Below are 19501 nucleotides of genomic sequence, written 5' to 3'. Positions count from 1 at the left end.
TGATATTGATAAAGTATAACTGGTTTAATATGGTAAACACCAAATTTAACTTTTTCTCCTCATCAATTGATAAACTATCTATTGATGAGTAGATTTCTTTTAACACAACTTAGGAGTCCTTTCTCAATTAAAGTTTTCTAAGATAAATAAAGAGAAAATAAATTGAGCCAAATTTTCAAAAATATATATTTAAACAAAGTTAATTTAATTTAAGAATACCTTTAAATCAAAAGAAAAATTAATACAAAGAAGATTGAACAAGAAAACAAATAATAATTCACTGAGTTAATAAAATATATTAATTTTAATTTGTTATAAATTTATAATTAAGAAATATTTATTTATTTGAGAACTACTTAATTCACTATTTTCATCTAATTTTGATATTTATATTAATAAAATTATTTTGAATACTAACTTATAACAAATTAAATCAATGTGTGTAATGTTATTTCTCACTTGAACATAATAATAATAATAATAATGACTTTAAATATACTCATTGAATTAAAATAAAATTTTATTAAAAAATATTAAAAAAAATAAAAATAAGAAGCTAAAATAAATCCATGTATTAGTGTTTGTACCAAAATCCATTTTGGACCATTACTGACCATTTCTACCATCTTTGACTCACTTTTTTTCTCTCACCTTATTTGATCTCGGGTTATTTGATTATTTCCTGAATATATAAATGTGATAAAACCTGGATTAATGGGAATTTACTGTTATTTTTCTGTATGGAATATTGCTCAGTGTCCATTTTGCTGCTTTAGTGTTAGAGATTAGCTATTTCTTAAGCAATTAAATTATTTAATTTGCAATTATTTTTATTTTTCATTGATAATATTTAAATTAACAATTTTAAAAATAATCAAGATGAAACAATATGAAGAGAGAGAGAAAGAGAGGGAGAGAGAGAGAGTACAATATTATTCTTCTGACAGAGATTTGGTACAGACTCAATCAAAGAGTCTGTTATAGTCTAGACCTGCCTTTTCACCTTTCACAGGAAAAAACTGTTAAATAGGCTGGCTGGCACAACGGACCGCAGACAGACTGCTCTCAGGCTTAACCAAGGAAAGGAAAGGAGATGAAGGGTCCGGTGGTCTCCTCGGAGGAGCCGGAAGGAGTTCTGAAGTTGATACAGCCCCTCATCCAGTCCAAGACTTGGGATTACTGTGTTCTTTGGGAATTGGGAGAAGACCCTTCTAGGTAACTTACTAACTCATCCCACATTATAATCTCATCTCCACCTTCTTTCATTGATTTATAATTTTGAAACTACTGATTTTGCAGGTTCATTGAATGGAGTTCTTGCAGTTGTGTTGGCAGCTATGGTGTTTGTGAAAATGTCAAGATGGAAAATGGAGAAAGCACTGTCTCAGTTCGTTGTAGAGATACCCATGTTCACCACCCACTATGGACCACGGCTTGTCAGACACTTGCTCGTTTCCCTTCCTCCATCTCTTTGTATTCTGGGTACCTTTCTACTCTTGTTTTTATGTCAATTCTCAACACAAACAAACGTTTAATGATAACTTTGAAACTACTTATCAGTACTATTCATGGGGAGGTAGCCATATCGAACCAATCAAGATGGATTGTTATTCAAGACGACAATAGTAATTTCCATCCGTCCAAGGTACCTAATTTTTATTACCACCAATTTATTTACCTGTAATATTGATCTTGTTTTGGATGAAATAACCAGCTTGTGAGGCAATTGAGCAATGTTTAACATTTTAAGATTAGGGTTGTTGGTCTCTTCATCAACATATATATATATAGTAGCTGATGAACTCGACATCCCACTCTGAACTCTGTTTTCTCAATTTCTTTTGACCACATCAAAAGCCTAAAAGGATTCGGTTTTGCTCTCATTGTTCTCATGGGCAGGAGTCAGGAGGAACTCGAGTAGTGATACCGGTTGTTGGCGGTCTTATTGAACTCTACAGCAGAAATCAAGTACAAAAACTGGTTTCTTCTTTGTCTGTCTTAATTAACATGCTAATGTGTTTTCTTTATCTTTTTCTTCTACTAGATCCCCAGGGATGAAAGGATGATCAAACTCATCATGAGCCAACATTCCATTATGAGCAATCAATGTCCCGATCCTTTTAACAGATTAATGGTTGTTCCAAGCCCACATGAAGAAACCACCTGTTTGAAATGTGAAGGATCTTCTATTAATTCAAGTCCGTTGAGTCACAGTGATCCTAATTCATTCGTTTCCAATTCAAGCCATCTCTCTCTTGCAATCCATCTGGGACCTAAGAAGATTGATTTAAGTAAGCCTGTCAATGAACTACTAGCTGAGAAAGATGTAAATTTAAAGTCAGTCCAAAAGACCCAAAAGGAATATCGGTCAAAGAATCTGGTCACAGAGAGAAATAGAAGGACGAGGATCAAAGATGGGCTCTACAAGCTTCGATCTGCAGTACCCAATATCACTAAGGTAATCAAATCCTTCACCTGCTATTTAATTTTTCGGCAAAAGTTTTGGATATTGATATGTGAACTGATTTCTGCAGATGGACAAAGCTTCCATACTTGGTGATGCAGTCAAGTATATAGAAGACTTAAAGAAAATGGCAGTTGAACTTCAAATTCAACTTGATGAATTGGATAAACAAGACGATTATTGTGATGTAATCAGGAATATGGAATCCAAGGATGTTATTAGAAGCAGGGGAAATTTGCAGACTCGCAAACAGAACCCTCTGGGTGGAAGAAAGGCGATGAAGGTACGGACATAGGGTGTGTTTCATCAAACTGAAAAATTAAGACTTAATAAACCAAATGAAAATACCTGAAATTTCCGTACACTATATCTAAGTTGAGTTTATAATATGTGGAACTAATATTGGAAAAGTACTTAAAGACTATTTTTCTCTTATAGTAACATAATTTGATTTAATTGAATTGAATTTAAATCACAGTTATTGAATGAACTTAATTTAAAACAACCTTATCAAACATGATATCATTAGAATGTTGATAGTTTTTTGCACTTTCCATAATTTGGTGTTTGTTTGAGTAGCCGGAAGTGGAGCTAAGCCAGATTAGTGCAAGAGAATTCTCGCTCAAGGTCCATAGCGAGAAAAGGAGAGGCGGCCTAACGAGGCTTCTGGAGGCAGTATGCTGTTTGGGACTTCAAGTAATAGATGCAAATACAACCAGCTTTGATGGGAAAAGCTTGACCATCCTCACATTGCAAGTATGCAACTTTTCTTCTCTATAGGCTTACTTTGATTTGACTTCTCTAAATGACATTAAAAGTGTGTAAATTTATCCTTTATTTTGGAAGGTGGTGAACAAAGTAAACAATGTCGAGCTGAAGAGTTTAAGAGATTCGCTTAGGAAGATGATAGAATGTTGAATGAAGTGACTGAGTTACATTCTGAGACACTAGTGGTGGCATTTTCACTTGTATATTTCTTGATGGAAGAAGTTTTGAGATGGTATGTATGATTTTGGACAAACTGAAACATGGTTTATATATGTGACCATTTCAGGATCTTCCTCTGTTTTCATATATGTTAGTTTGATGTTATCAAACACCCTTATATTTTGACAGATTGAAGGAAATAGTTAAAGCTCCATCTACTATCATTATCCTTAATTTTGTTTTGTTACTATATTGTTCCTTCCACGCACTAATTTGAAATCTGGAGTACCAAGTTGGTAAAAAAATTAAAAATTTGGACATTTTTTTAAGAACTTTGTAGAAGTGTAAAAAATGAAAATAAACCATAAATTTTCTTAATAATAAAAAAAATAATGATAGAGAGATTAAATTTGGTATAAGGAATATGTGACAACATTGGACTTAAATCTAATACGATAAAGACATTATTTCCGACTCTTATCTCCGACTCAATTCATGACACCGAATTTTCGTTTTATACTGTTACTTGTTACTGTAATTAAAAAAATGGGGAAAAGGAAGAAACACATTGCCACCACACAAACAAGGGAGAAAGAAAATAGAGAAAGTGCAGAAGAGATAAGAAGAGTAACATCAACCAAGTTGATCATCGAAGAAGAAAGCTAAAGAAGATCAAATGGAAGCCATTCTTTCATCGACTACAACTCTACCGCTCAGAACAACTCTACAACATTCACTTTCTCTTGCATCTAATCTATCCCCATTATCTATAATCTCCATACCCAAAACTAGATTAAAGATTCCATCTTCTTCTTCATCCTCCTCTCCTCTTTTCGCTCCTCTCAAAATCTCAGCAAATTCGCAATCTTCCCCTGCCTCTACTGAAACCGTCACTAGCGCTTCAACTCCGTCGCTAATGAAGGCTTGGGTTTACGCAGAGTACGGTGCTGTCGACGTTTTGAAGCTCGAAAGCAACGTTTCGGTGCCGCCAGTGAATGACGACCAGGTTCTTGTCAAGGTTGCTGCTGCTGCTTTAAACCCAGTTGATTTCAAGAGAAGACTTGGGAAATTCAAGTCCTCCGATTCCTCTCCTCCGGTAATTCAAATGTCAAATTTCTGTTTAATAACCTAGTTTTACTATAATTATCTGAGTATTCAAAACCTATTGTAAATTTGTAATTGCTTGAAATCATTGTAGACTGTTCCTGGGTACGATGTAGCGGGTGTAGTAGTGAAAGTGGGAAGCCAAGTGAAGACGCTTAAAGAAGGAGACGAAGTTTATGGAAACATAAATGAAAATGCATTGGAAGGGCCTAAAAAGTTTGGGTCTTTAGGTGAATACACATCTGTTGAAGAGAAACTATTAGCTCTTAAACCTAAGAACATAAGCTTTGCTGAGGCTGCTGGTCTTCCATTAGCAATACAGACTGCCTATGAAGGTCTTGAAAGGTCTGGTTTTTCTTCTGGGAAATCAATCCTTGTTCTTGGAGGTGCTGGTGGAGTAGGATCTTTAGTAATTCAGGTACATTACACACCTTTCTTCTTTACAAGATTAGAAAACCATAATCTCATTGTTATTACATATCATCACTATGGCTGGTCAGCTAGCAAAACAAGTCTTTGGTGCTTCAAGAATAGCAGCCACTACAAGCACTGGTAAACTAGAGATTGTTAAAAGCTTTGGTGCTGATCTGGTTATTGACTACACAAAAGAGAGTTTCGAGGACCTACCCGAGAAGTTTGACGTTGTCTACGACACCGTTGGTAATTAATTAGACAGATATATGTATGTTATAAAGAGTAGTTTTTGATTGAAATGCTGAAAATTTATCACTTTATGTTATTAACAGGACAAGGCGAGAAGGCTGTGAAAGCTCTGAAGGAAGGTGGGAGCGCGGTTGTTCTGACAGGGGCGGTCGAGCCTCCTGGTTTTAGGTTTGTGGTTAAAGGGACAGGCACCGTCTTGGAGAAATTGAATCCGTATTTGGAAAGTGGAAAAGTGAAGCCAATTGTCGACTCCAACGGCCTTTTCCCATTCTCACAAGTTGTAGAAGCATTCTCTTATCTGGAAACTGGCCGAGCTACGGGGAAGATTGTTGTGTACCCAATTTCTAGTTAGGCTTATTACTCTATTAGCCACACTTCTATTTGTAATCAAATATGAAATAAACGACGCTGAGATTTCTGCATTCGTGTTTATTATCTTCATGGATGATCGAAAACCTGTTTTATTTAATTGCATAATCACGTTATTTTGATCAGTAAAACCTAGCTAGCTAATATATTGGGACTTTATTTTATTGATCCATTGTCTTCCCTGTTAAAACACAAAGAATAAACAATTAATATAATCCAATACATGATTTGTCAAAACTAGTAATATTGAAATACTAATGTTTTATTCCCTTTTTTTACTAATATGTGATGATGTTGTATTTGTCTATCCATTTAAACAAACAAAAATAAGAATAAAAAATACAAGTTTATCCATCTTTTTTTTATTCTGTGAACATGAATTTGAGAAAAATAAGCTAGGTGTAAATTGTAAATATGTAATTAAGAAGATAGAATATTTAGAAATGAGACAAAATAAAATTAATGTGATGAAGATGAAGCGTAGACATTTACCCACCTTTCGCTTTCTTTATCCTCAATACTTCTCCTTATTTATCATCATATTCTAAACCTTCTCTCTCTCCCTCTCAAACGGAGGAGACGGCGCCGACGACGGAGGGGAGGACGGTGGAGACGGCAGTCGCCGGCGACGGAGGAGAAGCTTTTATCCGAAGAGGAGAGAGAGAGAGCTTGAGGTGTAATGGCTGCCAAATTTAAAAAATGCATGATGCTATGTTGTTCAAAGAATATCATGACGGTACGTTATTTCATATTATACATTAATTAATTAATTATAAATTATATTCTTTTGATTTTGACTTGTTTATTTAATTAATTAAACATTGACCGTTGAACTCTTATATTTATATAATATCTCTTCCAATTTATTCATTCTCATAAACCCTAAACCCTAAACCCTAAACCCTAAATCTTAACCACATTTGGAAAATACACGAGCACTAATTGTAGTTTATATGGAAAGTAGTGAAACAATAAATCTATTTATTTATTTAAGCACAACTTCAAAAACAAAATAAAAATTAAAATAAGAAACTCAGAAAAATTAAAACCCTCACAAAACATTTTAGTTTTGATTTTTCTTTTTCCCTTTTTGTTTTGTTTTTGTACATAATTTTGTTTAAAGATTAAACAAAAGTTTTATATTAAATAAATTAAATTTGTTCATATGAGATTATATGAAATTTACCATAGATTTAGCTTAGATTTAGCTTTCGGATTATATATATAGTCAAAGGAAATTAATTAATTAATTAATTACCTTTTGATGACTATTTTTTCAATTTATTTATTTTTATCACACCGAAAGGCTAAAAACTTTGCCCAATCAAATGAAAGAAAGACTAAAAAGCTGTGTAGTATTAATCCCCCATTGACTGTCTATTATTATTTTTTTAATGAATGACTAGTCGGTCTATTCCCCTAAATAATTATTAATCACTTTGGGTGATCTTAAAATCACAGCCGTTCATCCCACAGAATTAACTCCCCTTCCTTTAATATATTATGTGTTGTTCTTCATTCATTTTTTTTAGTATAGATAACATTAGTATTATCCTCATACAGTCATATATTTAATTTTTTTCTATTCAGAATAATTTAACTGTTTCATTATTCTTACACCATGGACATTTGTCACTCTACATCAATTTGATATTATAATTGGATAAGTTTTGAATTATTTAGAATTTAAAAAAAAAAAATAAATAGAGATATTACGTCTCATTGGTTAAGGGTGAGTAAAACAATAAACCAATCTGTTTTACCCTATTTAAATTAAATCTAAATTATATTAATCCATAAGATTTTGATTTTGATTTGGATTTAGATTGACTGAGTATGATTCGGATAATTCAATATAATAATTTTTTTATTTAATTGTTTAATAAGATTATTTATTTACTTTTTTAAAAAAAATTAATATTTAATATATATTTTTATATAAATCACTTACTTATAACAAAATTAGTTTTATAGTTACCAAAAAAAAATTTATTACCTGAATGATGTGAAAATGTAAAATAATAATATATTAAAAAAAAAATTGCTTAATGGTTTTAAAAAAAATTTAAAAAAAATAATATATTGCAATAAAATAAGTAAAAATATGAAAAATATATCTTATTTGAAATTTTGGATAATCATAGTCCAATCTGTATTTAATTAAATCCAAACTCAATCTAATCTAAATTAATATTTCAGTTTCATATTAGATTTCGAATTAGTCCGTTTAATGTTCTATCCTCATTAATCAATTAATCAATACAATATCATATATACTTCTTAATATCTAAGGCAGATAAAATTATTTAAAAATAACTTAAGAATTATCTTAAGATGACAAAGTTAGTAGATTGTTTGTTACAGACACACTTGAGTTAACTTAATCAGTGAGTTAACGTGTTTCATATTTTTATTTATACAAAAGAAGTATTTTAGTTAAATAATCTAGTAATTTAAAATTGCTTTAAATAGATATTCATTTAAACTTTTGTGTCTATCTTAGTGATGCAAATACTTCAGACGATGAAATTAAAAGTTTGACTTTTATACTATTTTTGTTAGACTTGACATGTAAATATCATCACATTCAAGTACTGGTGAAGACATTAATGCTCGAGGATCTGAAGTAGGGAAAAATGAAATTAATTTTATAGTAACACTTTAATAACAATAATAATAATAAATTAGTTTGGCTTGAAATAATAATAATAATAATAATAATAATTCGTTTCCTTGAATCTTGGATAGAGTAATTAGTGGGGGTTGGGGAAGATAACCATGGTTAATTAGGAGTGTCTATAAAAGGCCTACTGGTTCTGTACCAGAAGAAATAAGTTAGGAAAAGAAGAACTACAGAGAGAAAGAAAGAGAAAGAGATCCAGATTTCATAAGCAAAAAAGGTCCGTTCGTAAGCATGCAGAACTTCTGATTTCCTTCTTTCTTTCTCAATTGTGCTTTTGATATTAAGAGGATCGATCGTGATCCATTTGATTCGATCTTATCTATGGATCGAGCTTAATTCATCTATAACGTTTCAATTCTAGAGATAGAGCATGAACATAGGTAACTGAATCTGAATTGTTTATTGTTTAATTTGATGTTGATAATAGCAGAAAGAAGACAATAATATGTCGACGGATTCGTACGAAGAGGCCATTACAGAACTGCAGAAGCTTCTCAGGTCAAAATTCGATTTCGCTTTTCTTTATTCAATCGCAAGTACATACAATCTGACAGTGGATCCGAGATTACTCTATCTCTAATCTCTTTGTTTATTAGTTAAGCTATTATTACTGTATTTATCTCACAAATGGAAATGGAGATAAGTTTTATTACTTCTATGAATATTTTAATTTTATTTTCTTATCCGAGTAAGGCGGGACCGAGCTTATCTGTAAGGCGGGAATGGCGTATTTCGTGGGTGGGGGTCCCACATTTTCTTCTCCATCATCTAACCTTTATTTTTTTATTTTTTTATTTATAATTATTGATCAATAGTGAGAAAAACGATTTGGAATGGGTGGCTGCGGCGAAGATCAAGCAATTGACGGCGGATCTGGAGGCTATTGCCGTTAAACAGTTCGATCCGGTCGATAGGCTCAAGACTGGATTTGCTCGTTTCAAAACTGAGAAATATGAGTATGTTCTAATCATTCAAATTCTTCAGTTGCATAACTGAGAAATATGATTATCATCTTCTTTATTGATGCAGAAAGAATCCTGCTCTGTTTGGAGCACTAGCCAAAGGCCAAAGTCCCAAGGTTTGAATCTATTTCTTCAATTTTAATGGTTTTGCTTAATTGGGGGAGCCGCAAGAACAAGGACACACCTCTCTATCTAGTAAAGTAGTAGATATGTCCTTTCATTTTGTTATGAATGGTTTTCAAAAGAGAATCTCTGAAAGTCATTAAACATTTAGGGGAGGACACACCAAGTACAATCTCCAGATTCCTAAGCATAATATTTGCTTAAAAAAGAATTCAATTCTTTCTGTACTTTCTTCTTCTCTCAAGGGTTTATTGACAAACAAACAAACAATTGTGTTTGCAGTTCATGGTGTTTGCATGCTCAGATTCCAGAGTTTGTCCATCTCATGTTCTTGACTTTGAACCTGGTGAAGCTTTTGTGGTCAGGAACATTGCCAATATGGTTCCTCCTTATGATAAGGTTTGTTCTACACTTGAATACTAATGAAATTTTCTTTGTTATTATTATTATGGTCAAAAAATCATGACTTTTTTTTGCAAAAATAAAATAAAATGTGGCAGACAAAGCACTCAGGGGTGGGAGCAGCCATTGAATATGCGGTACTGCATCTTAAGGTGGGCTTATTATATTGTCAATTACACATCATATGATGATTAAATAAGTTGGGTTGAAGGAAACTTGAGAGTCCTCATTACAACTTTTTTTTTTTTGCTAAACTTTGTATCTTAGGTGGAGGATATTGTGGTGATTGGACACAGTTGTTGTGGAGGGATTAAAGGGCTGATGTCTATTCCGGATGATGGGTCCACCAATAGGTATTAAAAAAAAATAAAGTTGGTTTATTTTCTTCATTATGAAGTTTGATATTGACATTTGGGTTTATTGAAAGTGAATTCATTGAGAACTGGGTGAAAATATGTCTGCCGGCAAAGGCTATAGTGAAAGCAGAGTATGATGGAAAAGATTTTGCTGAGCAATGCACTAACTGTGAAAAGGTAATAATAAAAAGAAGAGCCCCTGTAATTATTTGTTTTATAATAAATTATGATCATTAATTTATTTTTGTATGCAGGAAGCTGTGAATGTATCACTTGGGAACTTACTAACGTACCCATTTGTGAGAGAGGGTGTTTTAAAGAAGACACTTTCTATCAAAGGAGCACACTATGACTTTGTCAAGTGTTCGTTTGAGACTTGGAATCTGGATTATGGCGTTTCTCCCTTTCACTCTATCTGAGAAACAAAACTAAACAAATTCCATTTCGCTGTTTTGCTTTTCATAGCCGTTTTTTTGTTTGTTTGTTTGTTTTGTGTGTTGTTATCTTCTTATTATTGCAAAAGAAATAAACAATCAAGTAGAAGCTGGAATGATGGATGGATATGGCTTCTTAATTTATTTAAGGATTTTCTTATCATAGTATCGTAATCCTATCTTATATAAGGTTCATCAGGCAAGAACAGAGATAAACCTTCATATGCAGAGAGACAAGGATTACAGCAGCCTCTTTTCTCCTCCTAGGGGTGTCTGTTTTATATTACAAAATAAGTTGTTTATCTTTTGCCAACTTTATGAACTGGAAAGTTTTCTTTTTCATTATAAAAACAAAGTTGTAATCTTTTTTCCTTTAAATATTGAATCTTGAAGTTTATCATACTTTATGAATATGATTGATTATTGGGTGTTGACGTGGTGGTCACTTGGTTGTGACATGGTGATCATCTCACAACTAGTATTTTGGCTTATGTCATTCTCCATTTATGTTAAAGCCTTATTTTCTGAATCCCATTGAAATAATAATAATAATAATAATAATATAAAGTAGCAATAAGAAGAGATAAGACAGTAGTCATTAAATTTATTAGATTTAGGGGTTTGAATTTGAGAGACAATCAACTTATAAAAGAAACTAAAAATTTTAAGTTGAAGACAATGGGTTGATTAAGTTTAAAGTGTTGTTTCTTAAATATATATATATTTATTTACTAGCGTTAAAAGAAAAAGTAATGAAAAGGTACTTGTTTTGAGTTGACATTTTTATAAGTTGAAAAACTAAATTGAAAAGAAAATTTGAAAAAGTAACATGATCCTTTGTTGCAAGTTTAGCAAACAAAACCAACTTAACTTTTTTCATATATATATTTATTGATGTCAATATTACAAATTAGAGGTCAACTGTGAACATTATTAAGCGATAATGTCTAGCAAAGGTGTTGTTTAACAAGGTACTTCACCAAAATGTGGTACAAAGGTTATCTCTAATGTTCTCCCTTACAATTACAAAGACGAATTTATTTTTTATTTTTATTAACGAATTCGTTGATTCTATGTTAGTGTTGAGGTAGTTTAAGTCCACCACAAAATAAAATATTTATTTTAAGTCCACTCAAACTCTAATTTTTGAATATTCTTGTCATTTGACTGACTTACTTTAGTTAGTGGGTACTATTTTCTTTTTTTAATTATACAAATAAAGGTGTAATAGTTATAAATAAAATTATGCACCAAACTTTTAAATCAATTAGTAATTCAAAATTATCTAATTACTCATTTTTAATATCAATATCCATACCAGTTCTATAGGATTTAGAATTTAATATTTAGGTAACCAGATGTAACACTAGACTGGGATTTTTGTATCAGAACTGGAAAAAAAAAATGTGTGTATTATCAGATGCGAAGATGCGGAAAATTATTTGAAAATACTAGGTTAGGCTACCGGGAGGTAAGAAAATCAAAGAGAAAAAGAAAGAGAGGTGGGCTGGGCTGGGATGGGCCGGGCGTTGGTCCTTTAATTTATTTTCCTTTTGGGCCGACAAGGGTCTGCCTATAAGCCCAGGGGGCTGTCTAAACGGACTCAAAAGTCTTGCAACTTAAATGGTGTCGATGGTCCATTCAAAAAACAATTAACAATTACCAGTATTACTTACTAAGCAAAGGTGTCAATTTTATTTTTTTAACATAGGAAGCTAGTCATGACTTCCACTCTACGTTTAAGGCGTTTTATTTTACTAAAAGAAGCAGCAATGACTGAAAGCGGACTAATGTTGTTGATTTTTCCAAAAAAAATAATCTTAGTATTTCAACTAGTTTGTCTTTTAAATGTTTCAGTTTGACCGTGTTAGTTTAAGATGTAAATTCCTTTTGAAAATCTGATTAATTGTATGATTGGGGTAGGTTAGAAGATGTGATCGGAGATATAATGACCCAGATGATATTTAAGGTTTGAATCGGTGTAATTTTCATAACTTTGTGTATAGTTTATTAATTTGAACGTATTGTGTGTTTTAAATTGAGTATTTTTTAAGATATATAAGTTTAAAATTGTCGGTTTAAATACTTAAAAATGTGTAATATGTAAGAATAATTGAATAAAATTGAAAAAAAAAAAATTGTTATTTTAATTTTACAAATATAATAAATTAATTCTGTAAAGGAAAATATTATGTTAAAATAAAAGACACATTCATTCATTTTTAAAATAGCTTAAATCAATGACTAAGTTTGGGATAGTTTGAGCATATATACATAATTCAAATTTCGAATTTCGTTTAGTAAGAACGACTCAATTTCGAGTCCTCAAATAGCAATTGTACGAGATATAATGAGTTAATGACCCTTTAAGAATCATTTTGATTTGTGTATTTTCTTTAAATTTGAGTTTGAATAGGAATGAAAAATCGTTATTTTTAGTGAAGTATTTCATTAGAATATTTTAGTCATTAGACAACATTTTAAAACAAAATTTTAATCAAATGTAGATAAATAAATTTATGGATGTTTTTTCATAAATAAAACTAAGACCTAAACTATATGATCTTGATATGATTTGATTATAATTAACCATGCTAGCAAGGAAATTTGACTCATTATTATTTGATTATTTAGTACTGTAGAAGAAACTCTAATTATATATATATATATATATATATATATATATATATATATATATATATATATATATATATATATATATATATATATATATATATATATATATATTATATTTGATAGTTAGTCGTGTACAAAATTTACATACTAGCTAATAGGAGGATAAAATAAATCTACATTTCTATCAATAATATCTATATAACCATATATAAGAAATTAAGATTGCTAGATGGAAGGAAAATATTCTAATTTTGAAAAAAAAAATATTCTAAATCAGTTTTGAGACTTAAAAGAATCCTGCCATTTAAAATAATGGTGATTAATCAATAAAAAAAATAAAGTTATTTAAAGATTGTCCTTTCCTCTAGCTAATTCTTTATTTTGACAATTCCAAAAAATGAGCTCTTTAGCAAAATTTGTTGTCATAGTCAATTCATTTTATTATATGTACATTGATATTTCTTTTTATTGAATTAGATGTTAATACAATTATTAAACATGTCTTTTACTCCCTCCCTCTTTTTATTGTGGCTTCCATATATTGTTCAATTTCTTCTTGTTAAACTATTTTTTTTTTTCAATCTTTCAATTTTGGGCCATTTTACATTTTAAAAGATAACCCTCCACCAACTAAAATGGTTATGTCAACTCACTGTCGACCTACTTATTTGTTATCCTTTGCTCGCAAATTTACATTACAAAGTTAAGATAATCTTGTATTTTATTTAATTTAGTTTAGGTTCAACCATACAGGACCTAAATGAAGATGGAATAATTGAATCATGATTATTGTTATAATTATTATGGGTAGGAACAAACAAGTATAACAAAAGTTAAAGAATCAAACTTTATTGGAATTGGGGGAAGCCCAATAACTATAATGCATTTCAATTCAATCCCCATGATAGTGGTCTGACATTTTGGGAATTCCTAACCCAAACAAAAGGAAACCCTAATTGAGATCCTTATCATTTTTTTATATACACAACAGTATAATCATATGCAATGTGATGTAGGGCTTGTTTGATCTTAATTATTTGCATACTTTTAATCATGGCTAAATTGATAATGTATAAAGTGAGCTTAAAAAAATATATGGTATTAAATTGATTATTGGAATAATATAATTAAAGAACAAAATGATAAATCTCAAATAACTCACATCAATCAAGGCCTTAAATCTCATAAAAAGAAGAAGAAGGGTTTAACTTAAAAGATTTAAAAACTTGTATGTGACAATCAAGGTGTTTATATAATTATCTATCATTTTTACAATAAAAATAATAATAATTTATAACCATTACCCAAACTCAAACAACCCCTAAGGTTCAAGGACAGTGCATTCTTTTCCCCTTTTGTGGACTAGCTAACTTTATTCCCCCTCCATCCCTTTTATGCTTCTCCTTTAGGCCGATTCCTTATGCCTTGTTTGGTTACCACTTAGGAACAGCCTCATCATTGTTTCATCACACACTAGGAGCTTGTTTGATCTTTGAGTTTTTATTCATTTATTATTTAAAACCTAACTATCACTTCATCTATTTCATCACTTTTCTAATCTATTAAAATATCAAAATTATTTATTATTACCCAAATAAATAAATAAATAAATTATCAACACAAGAAACTGATTTTTAATTTATTTTTATCAAAAGTTTTTTTTTAAGAAAATAATACTGATAAAACCCAAAAAAAACAACTTCTCAAACAAGCTCTAGATTATAAAAATAAAAAGTTAATTGAGAAAGTCTGATTGAGAAAAAGAGAGAAGAAAAAAGCCACACTTTCAAGATAGCTTTTTAATTTTTTTAATCTAGTGTGATGAAAAAGAGAAAGATGATTTTGGGCTAGTTTGATATTGTTTTTTTCCAATAAATATTAGAATATAATATAATATATAAATAAAATATTATCATAATTTATAATATTAGGATAATATCTTACATATATATTATTTTATATTCTAATAATAAATTATAAAATTTTTAATTATTCAATTCATTAGCTAAAAAAATATTAAAATATTTTATTTTTATAAAATTTTAAAATAAAAAATATTTATTTTTTACTCACAAACAACAATAAAAACACCAAATAACCCAACATGAAAAAGGCTTTTTTAATGTAACTTTGAATTTTGAAGAAAAAATTACAATAAAGGTAGAAATAGATTTAGGGCATTATCATCCCAGCCAAACGGAACGTGTTTAGGTACCCAACTTTTGAACCAAACAAGCCCGTAAGTCCGTCAATAAAATCAAGAGGAATTGATTCGCAGTCTGCCAGTGCCACCAATCCAACTTCGACGTATCTTAGGGTTTGGAGATAAACAGAGAACCTCCATGGCGGACGAGAGCGGTGTCGCTTCTATTGCTGTTGATTTGCCAGTGAAGAGAGCCAGAGAGGAAGACCAGACCAACGATAACACTCTACCTGTATCCTCTGTTCCCGTTGGAATGGAAGAGGACGACAACAATAATGTCGGCAAGGACTCGAAGTATATATCCACAGTCATTCCCGGATGGTTTTCTGAGATCAGCCCAATGTGGCCTGGTATGTTATCATCACGCTTCTTCACACTATGCGCTATTCCTATGGATATGTTTTCTCCTGATCTAGATTTTTCATTCTGCTCTGTTTCTTATCATACCAATTTGACCCAAAGCTCACATATTTATCTATGAAATCGTCAATACTAGATGGGTTTACGGTGTTATTTACAATAGCTAGACGTTTTATTGTTTATAGTCGCGTTTTGTATGTTGATTCGTGTTCTTGCTGAAAAATTGTCTCGCCATATACGATGGCTCTTTATTACATCTTATATACGAATTGATTGAGCAGAAAACCGTTAACTTGTTGCTTTAATTATTTTAATACAAAGAAGTACATAATAATGCTGTTGCTCCATTGATAATTAGCTTTCTTGTTGTCCTTTGATTTCTGTATTAATATTTAATGGGCTTCCTTCAGGCGAAGCACATTCACTGAAGGTTGAAAAGATCTTGTTCCAGGGAAAGTCTGATTACCAGGATGTTATGGTCTTTCAGGTTCTTAACATTTACACGTTCTTTGGTATATAGGCTGTTGTGGTCTTAGTGTGTTGTATTGAACAACTTTTTCTCCCACTCTTGCAGTCTTCAACTTATGGAAAGGTCCTTATTCTGGATGGTGTCATACAATTGACAGAGAGGGATGAATGTGCATATCAAGAGATGATAACCCATCTCCCACTTTGCTCAATTTCCAACCCGAAGAAGGTAAAATTTAACTCTTAATGTAAACAAACTTAATCTCTGCTAACTGAATTGCCACATATTTACTGATTTGCAAACTTGTGTATGATTATTTTTCAGGTCTTGGTTATTGGAGGAGGGGACGGTGGTGTATTGCGTGAAGTGGCTCGTCATAGTTCTGTTGAGCAGATAGATATCTGTGAAATCGACAAGATGGTAGTCGATGTGAGTTATACATCCTGTTTCTCTAGTTCCTTATGTTCATTGTTAGATTATAGGGGTAAAATCAAGCACCTTTCAATTAGCTTTGTGTTGTCTGATTTTGAAATATCCTGTTTAGGTCTCTAAAGAATATTTTCCAGCTGTAGCAGTAGGATATAATGATCCCAGGGTGAACCTACATATTGGTGATGGTAAGTAAATATTGTTATTTCTCCTGAAAAAATGCATACATGATGATGACTCGAGTTTTTCTCCTTTGTAGGAGTTGCCTTCTTGAAAGCTACTCCAAAAGGCACTTATGATGCAGTCATAGTTGATTCCTCCGATCCAATAGGTAACATTACATCTGCAGAATGTAATATCTGTTTCTCTTTTCTTGAGAGCAGGGCCTTGTTCGACCTTGGGTTATTTGGATATCCAATAGGTTATTTCAAAATAACCTTGTTCTGAGTATGTGTAGGTTATTGAAATTGGGTTATTTGGGTAAACAATAGCATTACTTGTATAAATAATTTGAATTATGTGATTGATGAGAAGATAGTTGTTATTTCAGATTAAATTAATTTGTGTTTTGTTGGAAAGATTTGACTTGTATGGTGTGTTATTGAACTCAGGACCTGCACAAGAGCTGTTTGAAAAGCCTTTCTTTCAATCTATATCAAATGCTCTTCGTCCTGGAGGTGTGGTTTGCACACAGGCTGAAAGCATATGGCTTCATATGAAGTTAATTGAAGATATTGTGTCGAACTGCAGATCGGTTTTCAAAGGCTCTGTAAACTATGCATGGACAACAGTTCCTACTTACCCAAGGCATGCATGCATGAATTTCTTCTCTTATACTGAAACATAATAAATGTTAGATTTAAATGACTCTAATAATTATCATGTTTTCATTATCTCAGTGGGGTAATTGGTTTCATGCTTTGCTCCAATGAGGGTCCACAAGTGGATTTCAAGCACCCCGTGAACAAGATAGATGATGATGATTCAAAGGGTCCATTGAAGTTCTACAATTCAGAGGTGATTTAAAGTAGCAGTGGTCCTGGTCTTATGTTATTTTATTCTATTATTTCTTAGTTTTATTGAAGAAATGTTATTTTAATTTCAGATTCATGAAGCTGCATTCTGTTTGCCATCCTTTGCAAAGAAGGTGATTGACTCCAAGGCTAAATGAGGGGTATGACTTTCATACAAGGGAAGAAGGGAATTGAATAAGTTGAGGTATTATTTGGAAGGAAGATTATCCGACCATATGTCTTTGAGAGTTGTATGGTTTATTTTTTAAGATCTGCTTAGAGACAATGATTTATAGTATTTATCTATGTTTAATTTGAACAATGCTGTCAAACTAGCCATGAATTATTTATTGATCATGATGAGAAACAGTTTTGCTTGCGTTTCCCCAGTAGTAGTTTATAGCAGTGCACTGCACTTCACTTATTATTAGCTCCAAGTTTGATGGATGAGAAGAGAGAAGGCAGAGATAGTGTTAATGATTGAAACAGAATCATTACATAAAAGGCTGAAACAGATATTTTTGAATTGAAACATCATCATTGAATATTGCATAAAAGGCTGAAACAGAATATTACTCATTTCAAATATGTCAACTTGTTGCTAGTGTGTGTGACTTTATTAAGTTTCTTAAGCAATGGTGTAAAATGATACATTGCCATTGACTGATGAATTTCAAGATACAAATGGTTGTGCCACCTTCAAACTAGTAGTCTGATTATCATGAAGTTTTAACATTTTGGGATCTGGGTATGGCTGATGAAAGTTTTTTCATTAATGGATGACTTCTTTAGTGTTTTGTTGAAGATTCATTCCATTTCAAGTATATCATTTTTACTTTTTTATGAAGGTAAAGATTCAATTTTGATTATCAGCTAGTACTCAGCAGATTTATCCTACTTTGTCTTTGAACCTAACAAACATTTTTATTGATGCATATACATTCATGTAGTAATAATACAAAAAGAAAAAAAAAATGATTGAATTGGCACATATTCACATGATTATGTTAATAATAATAATCACTTATCATATTATCCACACATCCACCAAAGTACAAAGATTAAGTGGGTCACCAGTACCCCCAACCCAATCAAATCAGAGAAAGTATTGACATAATAAACCAATTATTGGTCTGTTTATAATCTCAATCACAAGGATTATTATGTCCTTGGTCTTAATTTCTTCATAATGATTAAATTTTTTATTTTTATTTTTATTAAGTAATTAAGCTTCTCTTCATTATGTTACGTGCTAACTGGTAAGTATGCTTATTAATTATACTATATATCTAGATCATTACAAGGATTTTCCCCTTCATATATAAGCATTAATATAATATAATATATATTTTATAATTTTACTAGTATAATTGCTCAGTCTCTTATTTATGAACTTGACTAATCAAAGTTTAATATTTTCTCTAAATATTTCTTCTTCACGGTATCATTATATATGGAAATTTCAAAAGCTTTTTTTATTCTTTCTTATTGAGTGGTTGGACACAACTTTTGAGTCTTGACAAATTGATCTTATTTGAAATGTTCTTTTTTGTTTGTTTAATTGTTATGGTTTTAAAAATAGAAACAATGAATGCTAGAAGGATTTGAAACGAATTATGACCATGTTTGAGACACACAATAATGATATCTCAAGATGCCCCTTTAGTGAATATTGTGGCTATGAGAAAATGTATAATTTAGAACAGGGAGTGTTAAAATAAATAAATAAATATTTCTCAATACTAACTATTTGGCATATATATTGGCATGTCTTAGAATTTATTAATATTGATGATATATGAGGCACCAATTAATTAATTAGCTCTCTCTTGTTATTAATATATTATTCTTAGAATTTTCATCCGACATGTCACAATCTCTCACCCAAACAGCTCTGATTTGT

General features: G+C 31.1%; 4 protein-coding genes across 5 annotated transcripts; all 4 read left to right on the top strand.

Moving 5' to 3' along the window:
• The first annotated feature begins 900 nt into the window (after positions 1-900).
• On the top strand, positions 901-3615 carry LOC124927208 (transcription factor ABORTED MICROSPORES-like). Its single transcript, XM_047467579.1, has 8 exons — positions 901-1215; positions 1300-1482; positions 1561-1645; positions 1900-1968; positions 2045-2458; positions 2535-2747; positions 3044-3220; positions 3311-3615. The coding sequence occupies exons 1-8, from the start codon at positions 1094-1096 to the stop codon at positions 3380-3382; spliced, it is 1335 nt and encodes a 444-aa protein (XP_047323535.1). The 5' UTR covers positions 901-1093; the 3' UTR covers positions 3383-3615.
• A 378-nt stretch (positions 3616-3993) lies between these two features.
• LOC124926048 (2-methylene-furan-3-one reductase) lies at positions 3994-5695 on the top strand. Its single transcript, XM_047466209.1, has 4 exons — positions 3994-4487; positions 4590-4913; positions 4996-5155; positions 5242-5695. The coding sequence occupies exons 1-4, from the start codon at positions 4068-4070 to the stop codon at positions 5508-5510; spliced, it is 1173 nt and encodes a 390-aa protein (XP_047322165.1). The 5' UTR covers positions 3994-4067; the 3' UTR covers positions 5511-5695.
• A 383-nt stretch (positions 5696-6078) lies between these two features.
• Positions 6079-10650, top strand: LOC124927238 (carbonic anhydrase 2-like). 2 transcript variants are annotated; one of them, XM_047467623.1, is made up of 9 exons: positions 6079-6263; positions 8641-8708; positions 9026-9166; positions 9240-9288; positions 9578-9694; positions 9796-9849; positions 9965-10050; positions 10125-10230; positions 10308-10650. In XM_047467623.1, the coding sequence occupies exons 1-9, from the start codon at positions 6207-6209 to the stop codon at positions 10470-10472; spliced, it is 843 nt and encodes a 280-aa protein (XP_047323579.1). In that variant the 5' UTR covers positions 6079-6206; the 3' UTR covers positions 10473-10650. The 2 variants fall into 2 exon arrangements, with proteins under 2 accessions (XP_047323579.1, XP_047323580.1); XM_047467624.1 differs by lacking the exon at positions 6079-6263 and adding an exon at positions 8363-8427.
• Positions 10651-15393: 4743 nt separating this feature from the next.
• Positions 15394-17983, top strand: LOC124926333 (spermidine synthase 1-like). The gene is made up of 9 exons (XM_047466536.1): positions 15394-15677; positions 16098-16174; positions 16262-16384; positions 16481-16585; positions 16701-16773; positions 16845-16916; positions 17197-17392; positions 17485-17602; positions 17691-17983. The coding sequence occupies exons 1-9, from the start codon at positions 15467-15469 to the stop codon at positions 17754-17756; spliced, it is 1041 nt and encodes a 346-aa protein (XP_047322492.1). The 5' UTR covers positions 15394-15466; the 3' UTR covers positions 17757-17983.
• Positions 17984-19501: the final 1518 nt, after the last annotated feature.

Source organism: Impatiens glandulifera, chromosome 2 (genome assembly GCF_907164915.1).
Source record: "Impatiens glandulifera chromosome 2, dImpGla2.1, whole genome shotgun sequence".
NCBI lineage: Eukaryota > Viridiplantae > Streptophyta > Magnoliopsida > Ericales > Balsaminaceae > Impatiens > Impatiens glandulifera.
Note: the sequence above shows the minus strand (reverse complement) of the source record. Positions and strands in the feature narration are given on the sequence as shown.